Source organism: Coenobita brevimanus, chromosome 39 (genome assembly GCF_032717465.1).
Source record: "Coenobita brevimanus isolate Jiangsu-jjx chromosome 39, ASM3271746v2, whole genome shotgun sequence".
In the NCBI taxonomy this organism is placed as follows: Eukaryota; Metazoa; Arthropoda; class Malacostraca; order Decapoda; family Coenobitidae; genus Coenobita; species Coenobita brevimanus.
In genome coordinates, this window is record NC_136992.1 from 23550020 (window position 1) to 23571981 (window position 21962).

The 21962-nt window shown below is 43.3% G+C and overlaps 1 protein-coding gene across 1 annotated transcript in view; it reads right to left on the bottom strand.

Annotated features, from left to right (window-relative positions):
* The window catches only part of LOC145396869 (WD repeat-containing protein 91), a 386076-nt gene that overhangs the window by 46947 nt on the left and 317167 nt on the right, over positions 1 to 21962 (bottom strand). The window contains 3 exon segments of the mRNA XM_080270157.1: positions 30 to 168; positions 5604 to 5780; positions 13304 to 13425. Of these exon segments, the coding sequence (XP_080126283.1) occupies positions 30 to 168; positions 5604 to 5780; positions 13304 to 13425 (438 nt within the window).

The window sequence follows — 21962 nt, forward strand, 5'->3', positions numbered from 1 at the left end:
CCAAATCTATCTCTCTTTTTTTCTCTCACCTGCAGCTTAAGTGTGTTCATATCAAAAGTATGAAGTGCTGGTGGTATGACTGGACCAGAGGTGCCCTGTGATCGAACACGAGGAGACACACTCACCACTGCACTCCCTTCCCCAGGACTCATTCGAACACCCATGATCCTGGAAACATAAGTGCACCAAGTTCTTAATATAAGTTACTTCTTGATGTTAATTCTTATGCAAAGTGCTTAAAAATTGCCATTCATTCATTCTACCCATAAAGCCGTCTGTCAGTAATCATTATTTACAGCACCAAATGAAAGGAAAAGTTGTGATACATGAATGGAAAATTTATATCACATGAGTGGAAAAGTTGTGATATTTTGGAACTCATCCTAACATATAATAAGGACCATCTGTATCACAAGTATTTCAATATTTATTAATAAACTCTCATGTATGGGGAGGCTCCCTACATACATCTCTTCTTGACAAGGTGAAGTCAAAGGCTTTTCATCTCATCAACTCTCCTCCTCTTACTGGCTCCTTTCAACTTCTGTCTCTTTGCCACATTGTTGCATCTTTATCTCTTTTCTATCACTACTTCAATGGTTACTGTTCATCTGGACTGTCTGCTAGAATCCCTCCACTGCCATGGAAAGTGAGTAGCACCCATCTAGCAGTAAACTCTCATCCCTTTTCTGTCCAACTCTCTAATGCAAGAGTTAACAGTTAATCTCAGTCCTTCACACATGCAACAGGTCAACCCCGGAACTGTCTTCCTTTGTCTGTACTGTTTTTTCTACAACCTATGGCCTCCAGTCTTTCAAACCCAGTGTGTCCAGGCATCTCGAAATGAAAGAATCTTGAATTTGGCCCTCTGTTATCTTTCTCCTTTTTCTTGGAGGGAAGAATCTCATGGGCTTGTAACATTTGGTCCCTTCTTCTTTACAGTTAAAAATAAAGAAGTAGGAATTCAAATACATGATAAAAAACTGGAGAGCACTCAAAGAGCACACACCTTCGCCAATGCCATGCCATTAAAAAGGATACGGATCTGGATACACGTAGATATTGTGTGGAATGCATAGGATCCAGATCAGCCCCAAATTTAATCAATTGTTCCTTGACCCATGATCCACTCTTACACAAACTTTTATTGAAATTCATTGGGAACTTTTGGTGATATTGTGCAGAATACATAGGACCTGGATCCAGAGCCACCCCTAAATTTAATCAATTCTTTCTTGGCCCATGGCCCACCCTTTCACAAAATTTCATTGAAATTTACTGAGACCTTCTGGAGATATTGTGTGGGATACACAGGATTCAGATCCAGGTCCAGATCCACCCCCAAATTTAATCAATTCTTTCTTGGCCCATGGCCCACCCTTCCACAAAATTTCATAAAAATTCAAAGGGAACTTTTGGAGATAACATGTGGACAAACAAACAGACAAACATGGGTGAATATCTCATCACCTCCAACTTTGTTGGTGAGGTAATAAATGACTACAATATCATAATTGAGTACTATAAATGAAACTACAGTATACTAATTTTACACTAATTTGGCCCATAATTTTGCCCTTTTGCAACTTATTTCACACATCCTTTTCACTGCACTTCTTCATGACTAGTGCAGTATTTAGTATTTATATAATCTGTTATTACGACGCAGCAATTACAATGGGGAGAGGGCAATTTCAGGCCAGGCTGGAGTAAAAAGAGTAGGAAACACGTGATGCGCCCCTTTTATTGACCGTAGTTCAGAACAGCTGACAAAGGACCTGGAGCGGTGGCATCTTAGCTGTGGGTCTATGCCCCAGAGTCTGTTGAAGCAGAGAAGAAGGACAGCATAGGGACCGAACCACCGCAAACCCTCCCAGCCCTTCACGGGGCCCGAGAGCCTGAGAGTGGCTTGATTGCCTGGGTAAGTACCACATCTCTCAACACAACACACACAACAACATCATTTTTTCCATACCGAGAAATGACTCCCCGGTGGTCATTTCTCAAAGACTTCTTCTAGCCGGTGACCATGAGAGCAACTCAGGACCCACCATAAAATACATATGTCTAACATGCTCAAAACCTATCACTTTGAGCCGATACACGAAGGGTTCAGTTCAGTGCAATTCCTGCAAGAACTGGACCCATTACACCTACACAACACTTGCATCCATAGAACATTACACAAACACTTGGATCTGCTCCTTATACTCCTTCCCCCACCCACTAACCCCCCCACCAACCCCACTCCTACTTCCTCCACACCATCCAATCCCCCAACCCACACCATCCAATACTCCAACCCCTTCCATTCCACCCCAATCTAATTCACCCCAATCCTTACCTCCATCACAACCATCTCCTACTCCTTCCCCTCCACCCACACCCCCACCTCCCTCGCGTGCTACAGCACGCAACACACATCGTACACACAACAAAAACATTCTTCAAATAAACATAGATGGCATAAACACCAAAAAACAAGAACTCACACAATTCATCAAACAACAAAACATTCACAATGCCATCTTACAAGGAACAAAACTATGCAGAACACAAAAAAGACCAACATTTCAAAATTTCATCACCATTAAACAAGACCGGACCGACAACGGTGGCGGTGGACTCATCACCCTGGTACACAAATCCATCAACTTTTCAGATACTAGTGCACACACAAAATCATTTCTCCCCCCACATGACCCCACAACAGAAATACAATCAATTAAAGTATGCACTGGTAACAAATCACACAAAACAACTGCCAATACATACATTCCCCCCCAATCGTCCCTCACAGTGCCACAAAATTTAAGGATCATTTAGACACAAAAGGCACCCAAATTCTAGCCACAGCCTCCACAAACCCACATCATCCACAACACTACATGGCAGCACATCCACACACACACCAAGGACCATCAAAACAACACCCAGCACACGATATCATACATAAATACAGTAAGACCTCACTATAGCAGACTAATTGGGGCCCAAGCCATTCCAAAAAATGCGAAATTCCAATAAAAGTGACATCCAGACTTCCCCCTGTTAACCTGGACTTTTTCCGATATACCGGATATTAGTCCGGATCGCACAAATGGGTTTTAAACTTTTTTGACTACCATTGCGGTACTGTACTGTGTTATAACTTCACTACATTAACCAAATGGAATAATATATATAATAATACTGTACTGTACACTGATAAACACATCTTTTATTTACCCTATTGCGGTGAACATAGCTGAAGTGGTCAGGCAGTTCGGACTGCTTCTGGCTTTATCAGACTTTTTCCGATATATAGGAATTTAGTCTGGTAGCTCCTTGATTCCGACAAAAAGCAAATTCCGGTCAACTGAAGTCCTTTATATCAAAGTTTTACTGTACTGTCACCTTTCCCCCCCTCAACCGTCTCAGACCAGCTTCCAGAAGCATATCCATACTCAAATCACTCGCTGCTCCTTTCAGTCACTCAAAGACAACACACAGCTGCATGCACAGCCTTCTGATATCCACCCTTCTGAACTCTATTTCCCTTGTGAGGACAGGGTACATGTGGCAAGACTGAGACGTGGGCATCAACCAGCCCTCTTGAGTTATGAGAAGAGGCTGGATGACTCCGTTGCTGATGCCTGTCCAGGACACAACACAGCGCCCCATACTATTAAGCACATTATGGAAGACTGCACTGCATATAATCACCTGCACCGACAACACAACATACACTCCTTGACGGCTATGTGGGAAAGCCCGGTCTCGGCCGCAGCCTTTCTTAGGGCTCGGGACTGTTCGGCCAGACTGCCTAGGGAACAACTACTACTATTACTACAGCCAACAAAAGTTCAGTGGGCTCAGAGGTGTTTGATAAATCTGAAATCTGTTATACCGGAGTTCAATTTAGCAAGAGTCTACTGTACTATCGACATTACAGTAACAACATGGCCACTCCAGGACTGGGTATTCATATTCCTGAAGGAAGACACAGACATAAATTGATTGCACTTGGTATGTTTAGGTCATTGATGCTGCGTACAGCTATTGACAAAAATCCTGTCACATCTCCTCCCTCCATGGATTTTGAGACTTAGTCTAGTGATTGTGCAACAACTTACACTGATGGCATTATTTGCCTAAAGATCAGTGTCATCAACAGCAAATGCAGTAAATTAACTAAACTTACTTTCAAAGTTCATGGAGATAAAAGTTTGATGTTCTGTTCTGCTTTTAACCCTTTTACACAAATATTTTCTGCCTTTTCTTATTGTGACCTTCAGACAAGTATATTTGCTTATTAATGGCTTTTCAAACTGGAAAGGTTAGATTCAACCTTAATTAATCCCGACAGTTTAAGAGAGCTTTCTTAAATCGAATAAAATTGTGGGAGGACTATACAAATACCATACCTTGTCACTCTGAAGGAGTTAACTCTTTAACTGAAGTCAGTTTCTGTGAGCTGATTAGAATCACTCTCTGTAAACTGAATATTATGAAGTTCTTTATTCTTGGCCAAAATGTCAGTCATAATTTCTCACATTCTTGGTACCTTAGCTTTCTCTGGGGCATATTAAAATTATAAAATGACAAGTGGGTATGTCACAGCAAAGTGCTAGAAGTAATTAATTCTTTTACTGCAGCTGGCACACTTGGGTATTGCATTCAAGATAAGACAAACAGATTTTGTTCAACTATGAGAAATTTAAGCTGCCTTTCAAAAACCATCCGAGGGAACTCTTTCTCTGCAACTGGTACTTCTATATAGCAAATTTATGTAACACCAGATGATTTTGTTAAAGAGAGAGAAATCTTGGCAGTCAAAGTTATAAAAGCTCCATTGCTGCCAATACAGCTGATCTGCCAGTTTCTTCCTATTTAAAGTACCAGTTATTTGGAAATACCTGTAATACTCTTCTACACATCACTGACATATAACATGGATGTACTGTACTGTACAGGATAGCATTTCATTAGGAGGAGCAAAGGCCAAGTATAGAAAATGGAACTCACAAAAGAAGGTGATGTCAACAAAATGCCAGCACTGAAACCAAACCTACTGGCAGTTATAAATGAAATCTAACTCACTGAGAAATGCTGCAGATGATGTAGAATGGTGGGAACTGTGTAAACATAGAGGCATTACACTTTGTCTTAGAGGGTAAAGTAGCATGAGGTTCCCCAGAACCTATCATATTCTGTCTTGCAAAAGAGACTCTACTGTACTCAATGGGCTTTAACAGAAAATCAAGTTTAACAGCAAAGTCCTATTCCCGAGGATTTTGTTAAATTAAAGTCTAACCTGTAGTCATGATTAATATCTGAACAAGTTAGTCAGTTTTAACTTAAAGTTGTTTCACTTAAAGTTGCTTTGTGATTAAACTGCAGCGGAATTGTTGCCCTTGCTCCATTTAACTTGCTCATAATTCAGAATAAAGTTCTCAAGCCTGAAACATGCGCTGTTTCTGCTTTTAATTTCTCAGTCACGAACCTGAGGCATGGCTCATTAGGGGTAACGTATTTCCTACACATACCCTACAATCAAAGTGAGGACAGACAGAATCAATGAAATCTGAAGTAATGTTTTTGTTAAAACATGAGAAACTCACCTCTGATCCTTGAGCACAGGACAAGACTCTGGTCCCAGCTCCCAGACAGTCTTCTTGTCCCGCGTGTCAAAGAGCCGCAGAGTCCCAGCCTTTGTGGATACCATTAGGAAGCGCTCACCCCTTGGTACCCACTCCACACCAGTCACTGCACTCTTTACAACAACACCACAGTGGGTCCTGCCAGACGGGAAGAGGATATAAAGGTATGGCCAAAGTGTGGTGGGCTGAGATGAGGTGTGGTGAGTTAAGCAGAAGTGTTGTTGATGTGTGGTGGGTTTGGGTTAAATGTGGTGGGATGGGGTGAGGTGTGATGGGAAGGGGTGAGGTGTGGTGGGATGGGGCACAATTGTGGTTGTGGTGGGGTGGGCCAAGGTGCTGTGGGCAGGGACAGGGGCACACCCATGAAGGGGGGGCCACTGGGCCCAGGCCCCCCCCCTTAGCTCTCTGGGTCCTTTAAAAATTTATATACATTTATTTCAATAACAGCAAAACCTGAAACACTGGCAAGTACAAACAAGGAGTAACACATGAGCCAGCAGCTCCCTAACTCTAAACCCTCATGTGACCTCCCCGTAATTATCGGATTACCTGACCTCACCTCACTACAGTCCCACCCCTTAGAAAATTCCTGGGTGCACCCCTGGGCAGGGATGAGCTCTGGTGGGATTGGAGAGGAAAGCATGTGGGATGAGATGAGGTGTGGAGGCAAGGTCAATTACTTCAAGCCAATAGTTTAAACCAAATACAGTTATTTAAACCATCGTTTAAACCATGCAAAAAAACAGTTTCATTCTTTTGCTTTGTTTTTAAACCACGCCAATTCTTCTTGGTTTGTATATATTTCTTGCTATTTTTTATCTATTCCCAATACCAGAATTATAAATAGTAAAGTGAACTGAAAATTTTCATTAAATGTTCTAACCAAAAACATATTCATGGTACATCAGAGTATGTAAATGGACAAATTTATTCATCCTTTCTGTAAACTACAAAAAAAAAATTCCGGTGTACATTATAATGGTATGCACAATTAATTATTTGAGTAAATTTACAGTATACTGAGAACAGTTCTATCTATTTATCTATTGCCAGACACCATAATCTTGTAAGGAGTGGCCATAAACAAACAGCCTCCATGTCACCTGGTCCCCCACCCATTTTACTGCCCAGCTCTCAGCTCACACACCCCTCTCTCATATACCTCTCCACTCCATCCCTCCAATGCATCCTTGCCTTCCCCTCCCTCTCCCCCCTACACCTCACTCACATACACTCACCTCATTAGTCTCTAACTCCCCATCCTCTCCACATGGCCAAATCACCTCAATGTATTTCTCCTAACACTTTCTATCACATCCACATCCACACCACAATGCTCCTTCACTTCCTCACTTGTCAGTTTGTCTCTCCATGTAACTCCACATGCTCCTCTCATATAACTCACTTTCACTGCTCTCACTCTTGACTCGTGTCCTTCCAGCAAGGTCCAAGCTTCACTTCCATACATTCAGAGTTGGTATCACAATACTATTGTGCAGCAACTTTTAAACTTCCATGCTCACTTCCCTGTTTCTTATCACTGCTTTCAGTAAACCAGCAACCTTTCTTCCTTGCTGTACCCTTTCAAGCACTTCACCCACCAAACTTCCATCCTTACTCATCACACTACCCAAGTACTTAAATGCACTCATATTTTCCAGTTCCTCCTCATCCAACCTCACTGTACATTTAGTGACTTCATTTCTCTCGAAGACCATAACTTTACCCTTCCCTACATTCACCTTTAGATTCCATTTTTTAGACACACTTCCAAACTCATTCACCAAGCCTTGCACTCCCCTTCATCTTCGCTTAACAATAGAGTAACATCTGCAAACAATTGGACAGGAGTTTCCAAACACTGCCCTCATTCATTAGGGATGTGTGAGAACAATTACAGTAATCCCTCATTTATCCGGATATAACTGGACTAAAGGCATGTCCGTGCAGTGGCAACATCTACATAATGAACACTATACCCCTATCACACCCAGATCATACCTACTCTGCCCTCATTCATTAGGGATGTGTGAGAATAATTACAGTAATCCCTCATTTATCCGGACATAACTGGACCAAAGGTATGTCCGGGCAGTGGCAACATCAAGATAATGAACATTATAGCCCTATCACACCCAGATCATAACTATGCTCACCTCCAACCTATACTCAACTTATTTGCACAGTACCTATGCTTGATTTGGCAGTATTTTCCCATCACTCAGGCATATTTGGACATCAAAACACACATAGGAATATCCAAACTAATGGTAAACACCAAGAAAACTATGCAGAAAAACCACTGAAAACCAAAAAACACCCTAACAAAATACAACTGTATGAACAGTACCCCTCCTTATTTTGGCAGGGTTTTCCAGTTATTCTACCATATTCTGACATCAAAACATACACTGGATTACCTGAAATAATTTTCAACACCAAGAACACCATGCAAAAAAAACAATGAAAACCAAAAAACACCCTACCTATACACACCCGTATGTACAGTACCCCTCCTAATTTTGGCACTGTTTTCAGGTCAATCTGCCATATTTAGACATCCAAACACACATAGGAAAATCCAAAATAATGGTAAACACCAAGAAAACCATGAAAAAAAAAAAATGAAACCAAAAAACACCCAACCTAAATACGACTATGTACAGTCCCCCTCCTAATTTTGGCACTGCTTTCTGGTCAATCTGCCATTTTTAGACATCAAAACACACAGGATTATCCATATTAATGCTAAACATCATGAAAACAATGCATAAACAACAAAAATCCACAAAAAACTGACAACAGTTTGAAAATCAGTTGTCTGCGATAAGTGATTGCTCCCAGGGCTCAAAAAAAAATTCCACAGCCAAATATGCCACTGTGAATTGGTTATACTGGTATAAATCGTATAGCATCATCTTCACTGTTTATACTATAAGATAAGCTAATAAAAGCACATAAAACTGACAAGTAAAAGTACAGAAATGTGGCAATAATACAGTGTTCTGGAGTAAAACTTACCTTCATATAAATTCCCACCATCCTAATTCAAAATTTTGCCAACATCTTCCAAGAGTTAAGTGTATGTCTAGATGCATGAGCTTTCATGAGCTTTCTCATGGGTACCAGGGAATTTCGAATGACCAATAGTAGCCGAATAAATCACAAAAAATTTGAAAACTCGTAAGTCAGTGTTATCACCACAGAGGACGGCAGGAACTGAGGGGTAAGGGGGGAGCTGGTAGGATATGGAGGAAGGACTGGAGGGGAGGAGAGGCGAGGCCGTGGGCAGGATTCTCTTCCTTCTGTCAACAGGTAGATGGGCACTTTTGCCGTACATTTACTTGTGGCTTGCGGTCTGTTAGACGCCGAGTGGCCATGCAGAAACACAACTCACTGTGACCGGGAGACTTTCAACCTTCAGTAATGAGGCAGATGGCCGCTGTCGCCGAACATGTACTCATGGCTTGTGGTCTGTGTTTGATGGAGGTGGTGGTTGGGAAAGCCACCGTGGCTGTGCGATATCAGACATTCGGTGGGGAATGCGTACTGGCGTTTTGACACCTCCTGAGGGTTACAGTCGCATTACTCGGGTGCTGGAGGTTCATTGGGAGTGATAGGATGAGCGCACGACTTTGACCATTCAGTACAGGGGCGGATGGACATTTTAGCTCTGGTTGTGGGTTACAGACTACTTCCTGCTCACGACTCGAGCCCAGCAACCACGATGCCGAATGTTTGAACATGCCGGCTGGCCGGCTGAAGTTCTAGGGGACTTTTACATCCGGATAATAGCAAGTAAATTCGGATAATGGTTTAATAGAGCCAACGCCCAGCATCCATATAATGAACACGTCCGGATAAATGAGGGACTACTGTATTTTCACTTTTTTATGTATGGAAATCAAAATAAAAGCTTGCTAATCCTTCTTTATATCATATCTATGGGTAACTGCATGTCAAACCGATATACACAGGGGTAGAATTCCTGGAATAAAAAAGATTATCTTTAAATATAATTGAAACCAACAAAAAAAAGAAAAAACAAAAAACAAAAAACATGTTTTGGGGGGATTTTTATTTATTTATTTATTTTTCTTAAACACTGGTTATTGCCAACCCTGTATGGAAGGATGAGATGTGGTTGTGGTGGGATGGAGCTTATGCTGGCAGGGATGGGGTGTGGAGAGATAAAATGTCTCATGGTGGTGTGATGAGCATGTGGGCAATGGTAAGGCAGAGACAGATCCATTTTTCATTGGAAGAGAGGATCCAAAACATCTTTTATTAATTGAAAACAATCACTCATTTACAATCAACATTAATAACAAATTCTATTTAAGATAAAACATCAGCACAGTTTATTTTACAATCATACTCTAGACAGCTTCATCAACTGGGTCCAGTTCATACAATTACAGAAAAACTTTTAAAACGTGTATGTTTTTTTTTCAAATCAATAATTCTGCAGGTGGTCGATGTGGGCACCCACCAACCACTCACTCAATGCAGCACTGCTTTGGGTGGCTGCCCTTTCCTCTCTTCCTTCCTTCCTCTTCTGTCTTTCTTTCCTTCATTTTTCCTCTTCCTTCTGCCTATGGGTGACTCTACGCTGAGTGACAAGCCAAATGGTTTCCTGAACACCAGGAAACCATTTACTACACTGGGTGGTGACCATATAACCAAATTAAGGCACCTGGTGGTTTAGCGGTTAATTAAGGCGTTCAAATCGGACTGAGCCTGTGTAGGTTTGTATCCAAGGGATGGCTGGGGTTAAATGCTCATGTATTGCCACTCAGGGATGAGTGAGGCTGGTCACTCTCATCTTAAATGTTAGGACCAACTTGCCTAGCCCCAGGCTCCTACGCCCCTCATGGGGCAACATAGGATTAGATGATGGATGGATGGAATAATTCTCCACAGTAGTACTGGGTAGAAAGGTTCCTGGTTCATCGAAAGCAGTGATAAGGAACTGGGAAGTAAGCATGAAGTAAAAGAAGTCACTGCACGACAGTACTGTGATCCCCATTATAACACAAAAGAGAAGCTTGGACTCTGCTGGAAGGACAAAAGTCAAGAGTATAAGCTGTGTAAATGAGTTATGTGAGAGAAGCATATGGAGTTACATGCAGAGACAGACATACAGATGAGTTAAAGGAGCATTGTGGTGTTGCTGTGGATGTTTCTTAAGATGGTTTGGCAATGCAGATAGGGGGGAGAATGAGAGACTGACAAGAAGAGTGTATGTGAGTAAGGCAGCGAGGGAAAGGAGGAGAGGGAGACCAGGGATGAGACGTAGGGATGGAGTGGAGAGATATACGACAGAAGGGGGAGTGAGTTGGCAGGAGGGCAGCCAAATGGCAGAGGACAGGGCAACATGGAGGCAATTTTTTTGCAGCCATACCTTAAGAGATTAAGGCATGTAAAATAGATACAGACAGACAGAGAGATAGATACAGTACAGCAGTATCAAGAAAAACAATGCCAGAGATAAAAGATGGGGATCTAAGATAAAAGATGGGGATCTAGACTCCTCCTAGATCTGCCACTGGTGGGGTTTGGTGGGATGGGTTTAGGGTTCCTGATTTAGCACTGTCATGGCAGGAAAAACACATATCTATTTAAGTTTCGGAACTTTTTCAGCAATTATACTTTTATTAATCCATTCATCCATCATCCAATCCTACGTTGCCCCATGAGAGGCGCAGAAGCCAGGGGATAGGCAAGTTGGTCCTGACATTTAAGATGAGAGTGAACTTTTATTAATGCCTTTTAAAATGAATCTGGGGCTTATTGACTTGCAAAAATCTTGTACAAATACAATTATGTAAAGTCATCAGCTTCAGGGTATCACTCAATGTTCTCTTGATATTTTTAGGAATACTCACTTCCTAAAACTTTTCCACAATATGCTCACCAGCCTCTGTGGATCTGTTTTGCCAGTTCTAGACTGGATACAGTTGTAGTAAGATGAAATATGATGGTGCGATGTGTGGCAGTGAGATGTGTGCTGGTGTGGTCATGGGGTGTGTCTGGTGATGGGGTGTGCGATGGTGTGGTGGTGACAGTAGGGTGCATACGGTGTGTCTGGTGAAGGGGTGTGTGATGGTGTGGTGGTGACGTGTAGGGTGCATGGGGTGTGTGGTAGTGGGGTGTATGGTGGTGTGTGTGGAGACAGTGGGATGTACGGTGAGGTGTGGTTGTTTGATGGTGGGGTGAGGGATGGCGGGGTATACAATGGTAGCATGGAAGTGTATATGGTGTGGGATGGTGTGTGGGTGGAGTATATGGCAGCTGGGTGTGTGACAGTGTGGTGGAGGGCAGTATGTTAGTGAAGTGGCAATGTGATGGAGGAGTGTGTGGTGGTGGGGTGGAGTGGTGTGTGATGGTGGGGTGAAGAGGTATGTGGTGGTGGGGTAAAGTGGTGTATGGTGGTGGGGTGGAGTGGTGTATGGTGGTGGGGTGGAGTGGTGTATGGTGGTGGGGTGGAATGGTGTGTGGTGGTGGGGTGGAGTGGTGTGTGGGATGTGTGGTGGGGGGGGTGGAGTGGTGTGTGGTGGTGGGTTGGAGTGGTGTACGGTGGTGGGGTGGAGTGGTGTATGGTGGTGGGGTAGAGTGATGTGTGGGATGTATGGTGGGGTGGAGTGGTGTGTGGGATGTGTGGTGGAGAGGTTGGAGTGGTGTGTGGTGGTGGGGTGGAGTGGTGTGTGGGATGTATGGTAGGGTGGAGTGGTGTGTGGGATGTATGGTAGGGTGAAGTGGTGTGTGGGATGTGTGGTGGAGAGGTTGGAGTGGTGTGTGGTGGTGGGGTGGAGTGGTGTATGGTGGTGGGGTGGAGTGGTGTGTGGTGGTGGGGTGGAGCAGTGTGTAGTGAGGGGGGTGGAGCAGTGTGTGGCGGTGGGGTGGAGTGGTGTGTGGGGGAGTGGAGTGATGTGTGGTGGTGGGGTGGAGTAGAGTGTAGTGGTTAAGCGGAGGGGTGTGTGATGGAGGAGTGTGGGGTGGTGTAGTGGGAGGGATGTGTGTGGTGGAGGGGTGTGGGGTGGTGTAGTGGGAGGGATGTGTGTGGTGGGGGGTGGGGGTGGTGTAATGGGAGGGATGTGTGTGGTGGAGGGGTGTGGGGTGGTGTAGTGGGAGGGATGTGTGTGGTGGAGTGTGGGATGGTGTAGTGGGAGGGATGTGTGGCAGTGTGGTGGAGTGTGGGATGGTGTAGTGGGAGGGATGTGTGGCAGTGTGGTGGAGTGTGGGATGGTGTAGTGGGAGGGATGTGTGGCAGTGTGGTGGAGTGTGGGATGGTGTAGTGGGAGGGATGTGTGGCAGTGTGGTGGAGTGTGGGATGGTGTAGTGGGAGGGATGTGTGGCAGTGTGGTGGAGTGTGGGGTGGTGTAGTGGGAGAGATGAAATGGTGAGGTGTGGTGGGACGTGTGGCAATGGGGTTTAGTAAATGTATGGTGGGGTGCCTGGCAGTAGGGTGTTCTGTGTAATGAGAGAGAGAGAGAGAGAGAGAGAGAGAGAGAGATTTAAACATCCCACTTATGATGGAATGAAGTTTTGTAAACCTGTCTGAATGATCAATTTTAAAGCCACTGCCCATCAAAATGCTTCAAATCTCTCTCTCTCTCTCTCTCTCTCTCTCTCTCTCTTTCCCCTTTACATGTACTAACTTTGGCTGTGGTGACGGTGCCCAGAGCTTCACAACACCATCAGTGTCCGCAGAGGCCACCATGGTACCAGAGGGATTAAACAGCGCCTGTGTGACCACTGCACGATGCTCACTATACTCCTCCTGCAATATGTCTTGTTTAATTACAGTACAGAAGACTACCTATAATGGATTAACTGGAGAAAAGAAAGTGCATTAAAGACAAAAGTCCATTATATCTGAGGGTCCCCCCTGAGGTGGGATTTCAAGCACATGTTTGAAAATGCATACAACTGCATATTTATGTAATAAAATGTCAACTATACCCATTTAACACTAACTTGGCCCATAATTTTCCCATTTAGCAGCTTATTTCATATCCTTGTCATAGCACTTCTTCATGACTAGTACAGTATTACTATTGTGTGTTATTACAACTCAGCAATCATGAAAAAGAGAGGGCAATTTTAGGCCAAGTTGGAGTAAAGTGGGAAAGAAACACACATATTGTGATACACTGTGTTCCATTTAATGGAGTGTTTGTTATGGCCAACAAAAGTTTGGCGGGCTTTGTGATGTCCGCTAAATCCGATATCTGCTATACCAGGGTCCGTTACAGCAAGGGGCTACTGTACAATACTTGAATCAGCCTCCAGTTCAATTTAGTTTACTCTTGCCACTATTTGAGGATTTTATGAACTTTTAAAAACATCTCTTATAATGAATAATTTAACCTATACCATCCCAGGCATTTTTGCAAGTTTATACCCACCCAATCCCAGACCAAAAACGGAAAAAAATTTTATTACATAAAACAATCCAAAAGGACATATAAATCAAGGAAAAGCAAAAAAAAAAAAAAAAACGTACTCCTAATAGGAGAAATAACACCAGGATGGCCGTCCATCATGTTTTTAGCCCAGCTTCCCAAGCCGTGAGCATTGTTTTCCCACCCAGCTGGGCAGGATTAGAGAGAACGGGGGACGAGAAAGGGGGATTTCCCTTTCTCAGTATCCTCCACTGGCTCATATTCCTCCGCAGAATAGTCATCCAGGTCTTTCTCTTCTGAAGAATCACTAAATGATGGGACAGAAGGGTCCATGTGACAATTTCAATAGCCTCCTCCAGCCCAATGAGGCGGAAAAATGGCGTGATTTTTGCGACATCCTGACTCTCTGATGGACAGTGGCACACTAATGTTACCCACCCATGCAGAACCAAACTCAGTACTACAACTGCTTGGACACTGTTGCCAATACATTAAGCTACTCCTTAGCAAAAAATAAGCTAGATTAAAGCAGTTTGAGACGTGCCACAGCGCTCAAATTTTCCCGTCGGCACCATCACGTCCCTGGGATTAATTGAGACATTTTGTACTGCCGGCACTATGCTGACAGCGGGATTGTACGGCTTAATAAAAAAATAAGCAATCTCTCCAGTTGAAAAATCTGTCCTAAGCTAAAGATAAGCATCAGGAAATGGCAAGAATAATATACAAATGATGTACCAGGACCAAACAGGTAAAATACCAGTGGCTGTTGTAGCATAAATGAAAAACGTACATTACAATATGTCCCCATTATAAGCTGATTTTTTTTTTTTTTCTGAAATTAAGTTCTCAGTAAATTATAAAAAAACTGCTGATCATCCTCTACACTTGGGTGAGGCACTGTATTTTTTTGCTGCTTTTTCCTGATGCTTTCATTTAGTTTAGGATATATTTTCAAACTGGAAGGGTTTCACTTAACCTCCATTACCCCCTTCGCTAAAGGATGTTTCATCCCACACTGAATAAACTAATCAGAAGTCCAGTACAATCCCTGTAATCCAGTTACCAGGCAACTGGAAGTAACAGAAAACCAGTAAAATTCACAGACTGGTAAATATGTAAATAATATAACTGTGTGTGCCACTTTGACTGGCCACCGCTGCATTGGTTAGTCACATGAGACTGGGTGAAGTTGGGTGATATGAAGTGAAGGCATTTACAGTCAAGGTCATTTCCTAGTTAATCCCCTTTCCGGCCCTCCTCCCCCCTCTTTCCTCTCCTCAAATTTAGTCACCATATACACTTTCACAAATTACCAGTCAGCTTTCTGCCACCAGTCAGTAAACAAGCACTCTCACTGCTGGGTTATCGTGCCGTGATTAGTGATTTGTACTCTGTGATGCCTAAAGTGTATACTAATCTTAAGCACACTGTGCTCACCCTGAAACAAAAGTTGGACAAATGCAAGACTTGAAAATGGTGAACATTTTCAGACACTGATAAAAGAATTTTGTTTAGTTTTTGAAGGCTCCAACATGCTTGCATGCATCAGCCTTGGTCACCTAATGGTGGCTCTCCATGCTGCTCGATCTATGGCAGCCTCCCTGTTCAGGCCCTTAACCCTGAGAAAACACTTAATGACCTTGTGCCATGGCGTTCTCAGTCTACCCCATGCAACCCCACCCCCAGTATTAACACATCTCAACTTCTGCACCCAATTATCATCCCCCACCCTCTCCACATGCCCAAATCATCTCAATCTACCACTCATCACATCAACAATACACTCCAGTGCCATTCTACCTCTCAACTCTTCCATCGTAAACCCAGCCCCCCCAGGCCTTGCTCGCAGGGACGCACTGCACATCCACCTAATCATTGTCATTTCCGTAAGTTTGAGCCTGCAAATATCCTCTTCCTTTACTGCCCAGGTCTCACTACCATACAGCACCACTCCTAGCACATGCTGCATACAAAGACCCCTTAGCACGTAGGGAGAGTCCTCTCAATGTCAGGAGAGGCAACAGCTCCCTGAATGTCTTCCAACCACTTCTCACCCCAGCCACAGAGCTATCTCCAGCCCCACCTCCAGCACAGAACATCTCTCTCAAATAACAAACCTCTTCCACACACTCAAGAGACTCACCAGCAAGTTCAATCCTTTCACACCTGACAATCTCTACCTGCTCTCCCTGACACACCGCACACATAAAATTAGCATTATCTCACAGTCTACCTCTAATACTACTAGATCTCTTGTGCACCAACTTATCACAAACACTGCACAAGATGGAATTACTTCCCACGCCCTTGTGGTAAATTGCACATGGCAACTCTCCCTCTTCTTTGACCGTACAGCCACCAACCCTAGATATTATTACTTTTATTTTATCTGCATTTACTCTTAAGCCGTTGTGCCCCATACCATCGTTCCACTTCCTAAATCTTTCCTCTGCCTCCCTTTCATTCTCTGCAATCAACACCAAATCATCAGCACACAACATCTCCAACTAAGACCATTTCTGAAGTCATGTGAGAGGGCTTCAAGTACCATGGTAAACAACATGGGATTCAAAACTGACCCCTGATGCACACCAACATTCACGGAAAACTCATCACTCAAATCTCCATTCACTCTTACCTGTTTCGAGCACCCACATACATGGCCATAACCACACTAACAAGCCACTCCTCCAACCCAAGCTATCTCATTGTCCACTTCACCATCTCTCTAGGGACTCTGTCAAAGGCCTTTTCCAAATCAACAAAAACAAAATACAGATCCCTTTGCTTTCCAATAAATTTTTCCTTAAGCTGTCGAGCAATGAATAGTGGATCCCCTGCCTGGCATAAACCCAAACTGCATCTCATCAATATTCACTCTTTCTCTAATCATACCTTCTAGAACTCTCTCCACTACCTTCATTATCTGATCTAAAAGCTTTGTACCTCTATAATATCCTCTTCCCAGGGCATCGCCTTTCCCTTTGTACACATTTAGTTACACTCTTCAGCCAATCATCTGGGACAACACACTCATATATAATCACATTTATCAGGTCAGTGACTAACCTCATCCCTATATCTAAGGCCTTCAACATTGCGGCAGTCAACCCAGACACACCTGCTGCCTTCCCCACCTGCATCCTGCCTATTGCCTCACTCACAATAGCAGCATCAATCAAAGGCCAAGGGCCAATCACTGGATCTGCTGGCTCCAAACCTTCCCTGTCCCAGTCAAACTCCTCATTCAACAACCGGCTATAATGCTCTCTTTAATATCCCATTGTTCACCACTACCCTTTCCTTATCATTCTTCACACACTGCTCACCTATAATATCCCGATTATTCCTCTTCATTTGATTTGCCCCCTTAAATATCATATTTTTCCTTTCCATATGATTTAGGTTATCAAGTAAAAGTCTCTGTGACTCAGACTTCGTCCTGTATACCTCTCTTCTAGCCCTTGCTTGGCAGCCAAGTAGTCCTCCTTGTTACCACCCTTCTCCCATTCCCAGAAAAGCCTTCTTTTCTCCTAAACTGCAGCTTCTACACCCTCATCCCACCACCAAGTTACTTTATGTCTTGTTGGGCCTCTTGTCCAACCGCATATTGTATCAGTAATTCTCAAGAGGTTGTTCTTTAGGGCTCTGTGCTGTTCATTAACGGCTCTGTCCACAGCTCCTTGTTCAGCCACCACTCTCCTCACCTCGCTATAGAAGGCATTCCTTACTACTTGGTTTTCCAGCTTCCATATTTTCCTCCTAGGTACATAAGTCCTCTTTTTCATCACTCATTCTTTAAGCACCATGTCACAAATCAATAGTTTGTGCTGCTGCACACACTCATCACTTCCTATAACTTTAACATCCCTCACTAACCTCCTATCAGCCCTCCTGACCAGAAAATAATCTATCTGACCGCTATTTCGCCCAGACTCGTACATAATCAACCTACTCTCTCTTTTCCTAAAATGTGTGTTGCACACAATCATGATCACTGCCTCCCCAAACTCGAGTAGCCTTTCCCCTTCCGCATTTCTTATACCATATGCACATCCCCCATGTACTCCTTCATAATCTTGAGCTGCTTCACCTACATGACCCCTCCCAAAACCATTATCTCATCATCCCCCATACCACCTACTACACGTATTAAGTCATCCCAAAATATATCCTTCTCTACCTCATCCAAGCCTGCCTGTGGAGCATATGCCAATATAATTGCAGTCATCATTCCACCGAACAAAATTTTCACTACCAATATCCTATTGCTTACTCTCATACCATTCATAACATATTCCACCCATTTCTCCGAAACCAACACACCTACACCCCCATATCCGTCTTCCCCCCCCCTTGCCAAAAATTCCATGATTTATGATACCAAGTCCCAGGGACCCAAGCTCAAGCATTTTTTTGTGAAAAGCAAGGCAAATAATTCCACTGAAAAAAGGTATACTCTTCATCAGCCGAAACTGTGCAGTACCAGTCCATTTTCTACCTAACAAACAGACTGTAACTACTCATGCGCTTCCAGTATCTTACAGTTCCTTGGCAATTCCATTTTGTTACATATTATTCATTTTATTCATAAAGGCATGGAAAACAAACTACAGAAATAAACCTTGAGCTTTTATTGGTGAACTGATGATCTGGAAAGAAGTGTTCTACACACAGTTATCACAACTCCCTTGCTCACAGTTGTGTATACGTGCCGTGGCCTACCTATTTATTTCTCACCTAATTGCCGTCACTCCACCCCTCACTCCCCACTCAGCTGTTTTGCAGATAATACAGTAAATACATAGGAATTGCAAGGACAGTAATTTGGTCGAATAAAACAAATGCTTCATTTCACTCAGCTAGAGTTTATCTTTTCTGGCAATGCAAACACATTCTAAGATTATGTCATCTTAGAACACATTTGCACTGCCATCAAATGTGTTCTACGATGCTGTCATCTTAGACTGCATTTGCATTGTCACCAAATGTGTTCTAAGATGATGTCATCTTAGACTGCATTTGCATTGTCACCAAATGTGTTCTAAGATGATGTCATCTTAGAATGCATTTGTATTGTCACCAAATGTGTTCTATGATGATGTCATCTTAGAATCCATAAGCACTGTCATCAGATGTTTTAAGATGATGTCATCCTAGAATGCATTTGCATCGGCACTGTCATCAAAAGCGTTCTAAGGTGATGTCATCTTAGAACACTTTTGTATTGGCACTATCATCTTCGAATGCATTTGCATTGGCTGAAAAGATAAACTCTAGCTAATAGAAATGAATCCTTCATTTGACAAAACTACTGTCTTCGCAATTACTACATATTCATTGTATTATCTGTAAAACAGCTGAGTGGCAAGTGAGAGATGGAGTGACGGCAGTCAGGTGAAGAATAAATGGGTAAGCCATGGCACGTATACACATCTGTAGACAAGGGAGTCATGATAACTGTACTGTAGAACACTTCTTTCAAAATCATCAGTTCACCAATAAATGCTCAAGATTTATTTCTTTAGTTTATTTTTCTACAACAAATAAAATAACAAATAATATTAAACAAAATAGACTTACCATGTGCATTTCGCACTACTGCAAGAAACTGCAATCATGTGTTGCGTCAATGGGGTGTGTTTGAGGTTGTTTCAAAGGAAAAATGTTAGTGTGGCCCTAGATACGAATGGTACTGTATATACTGCAATGATACAGTCTATGTATAAGAATATATATCTAATACCAGGGAAAAATCGGTAACTGGGATGGTAAATTCCCCAAACTTCCCAGTTAACTGGAATTTCACTGTATAAAAAATACAACAGAATTCACAACAGCATCTGTCACCCTGGCGTGACTAAAATACTCTGGATATATCAAGAAAATAGCAAAAATATGTCATCAGATTGAAGGGGTTAACTACAGAATCAAAGTACAGGTATCCCTTTTTTTTATTTTCTTTCTGCTCTCATATGGTTCTCTTCAACTTTGGAAAGATCTCTCATATTAGATTTATTAATGCTATGTCTAACTCTTCCATTCTGATTAGTTAGTTGTACATTAAATAAACTCATCAGGTTATTGTAAAAATAAAACAAAAAATGTGTCCCTGGGTTCAATAGCATAAATGCCTGTGGCTGTGGCAGCAAACAAACAAAATTTATGGAACACAAAAAGACTGCCAGTTTCCCCAAATCTCCAGTACTGAGAGCATGGATAAAGTTGAAACATTTATAACATGGACAGAAACATTCACCACTGAACCCCTGAGTGTGATGACATCTTTCAAACATTAATCTTGCTACAGAATGATCATTTTATTCTGCCTGAGACAGATACCTTGAAAGAATGCTTTAACCCCTTGAATTGACTGACATCCTTTTTAGTTTACTCTTGCTAACAACAAATTATTTTATTCACCATTATACAACACATGTAAAACTTCTCAAACTGGAGAGTCATAATAAACCCCTTCAAAATGATAGTCTCATCCAAAGTTGAATACAATCACCTGGCAGCACTTCAAAATAAATGAAAAAGGATGTGATCAAATGTCAAGGGGTTAATCAAGATCAAAGTGCACCTTGAAGCTGGTAAAAATGGATGCTTCATGTTGCTGCTGCTGCTGCTATCCAACTATCTGCAGGTGTTGATAAGCAGAGGTAACTAACAGGGGACCGAGTTGACTGGATGAATTATATAAGAGCCCCCCCCCCACCCCTTTTTTTTAAAGAGGCTTGTCACACTCTTCTTAACCCCTAAAACGCGGATCGTCGCATTTGCGACGGTCGGCCCAAAGGGCAGAACGGCGGATCGTCGCGTTTGTGATTTGAGTTAATTTTGAATAACCGCGGGCAAGCAGGCTCCAGCTGGTATTGTCTATCAGTCCTGCCACCCGTGAGCTACGTTTAGCACACTTGACCTTTGTACTACTGACCTCAGTTGTTGCCAAGTATCATTTTTTTTACCCACCGACGTACCGATGCACGGCCCTCCCTCGTCGTGCGATATGGCAACGCACGGACGGCTGATACGTGTCAATCTGTGCCGTCATCTCGCAAGCACTTTTTGCTATTGGGAAACGCTTGTTTCCCCAGTTGTCACACTGTCATTTTTTCGCACGGTTTGCCCCAGAATAGCGTCAGTCCACACGAATCTTCCACGGTGACACCATGTCCAACTCGAGCTCTTCCGAGTCTGTGCCTTCTAGCCCTCCGAAAAAGGGTTTTGTTACCTCAACCCCCTTCAAAACCTTACCAGGAACTACTAAGGGCCTAAGTGACTCTGCAATAGCCTCTGAACTTTTGAAAGCCTCAATGGACTATGGCAGTGACGCCGGTGTGTGGTCGAGCCTGGCTGAGTCTGACACACAATCCAGTGCAGAGTCCGGGCCAGAAGTGATTGTTTCTGTGCCTGAGGAGAATGTGTCAGTGCCCAGCACCTCAGCAGGGAAGGCTCCTGTGAGAAGGGGCTTTGAGTATGGGAAGGGGGCAAAACAGAAAAGGAGCGGTGACCCCAGCTCACCGCCATTGTCCCCTACGCCACGTCACGCCACCGCCAGCCCGCCACGTACTCCCATCCCTATTCTCTCGTCCTCCTCCTCTGCTGCCCTGTCTCCTGAGTCGTCGGAGTCGCCTTCACCACCTCGAAAGGGAAGTAAACGTGCAACATTACGTTCTAGAGGTTTCCGTAGGCCTAGTGTTCGTGTTGGTAGAGCAAAGCTTTGTCCCCTAGTATAAGGCTAGCTCGTAGTAAGGAAACTCGCACTAGGCAACTCGGCAGTCACGCCACCGGGAGTGACCTTGAGCCCAGTGATAATGTCCCCACCACCACCACCACCACCACAACACCAACACGACCTGGGATAGCCTCAGCCTCACATACTGTCGCACCGCCTGCCTCACCC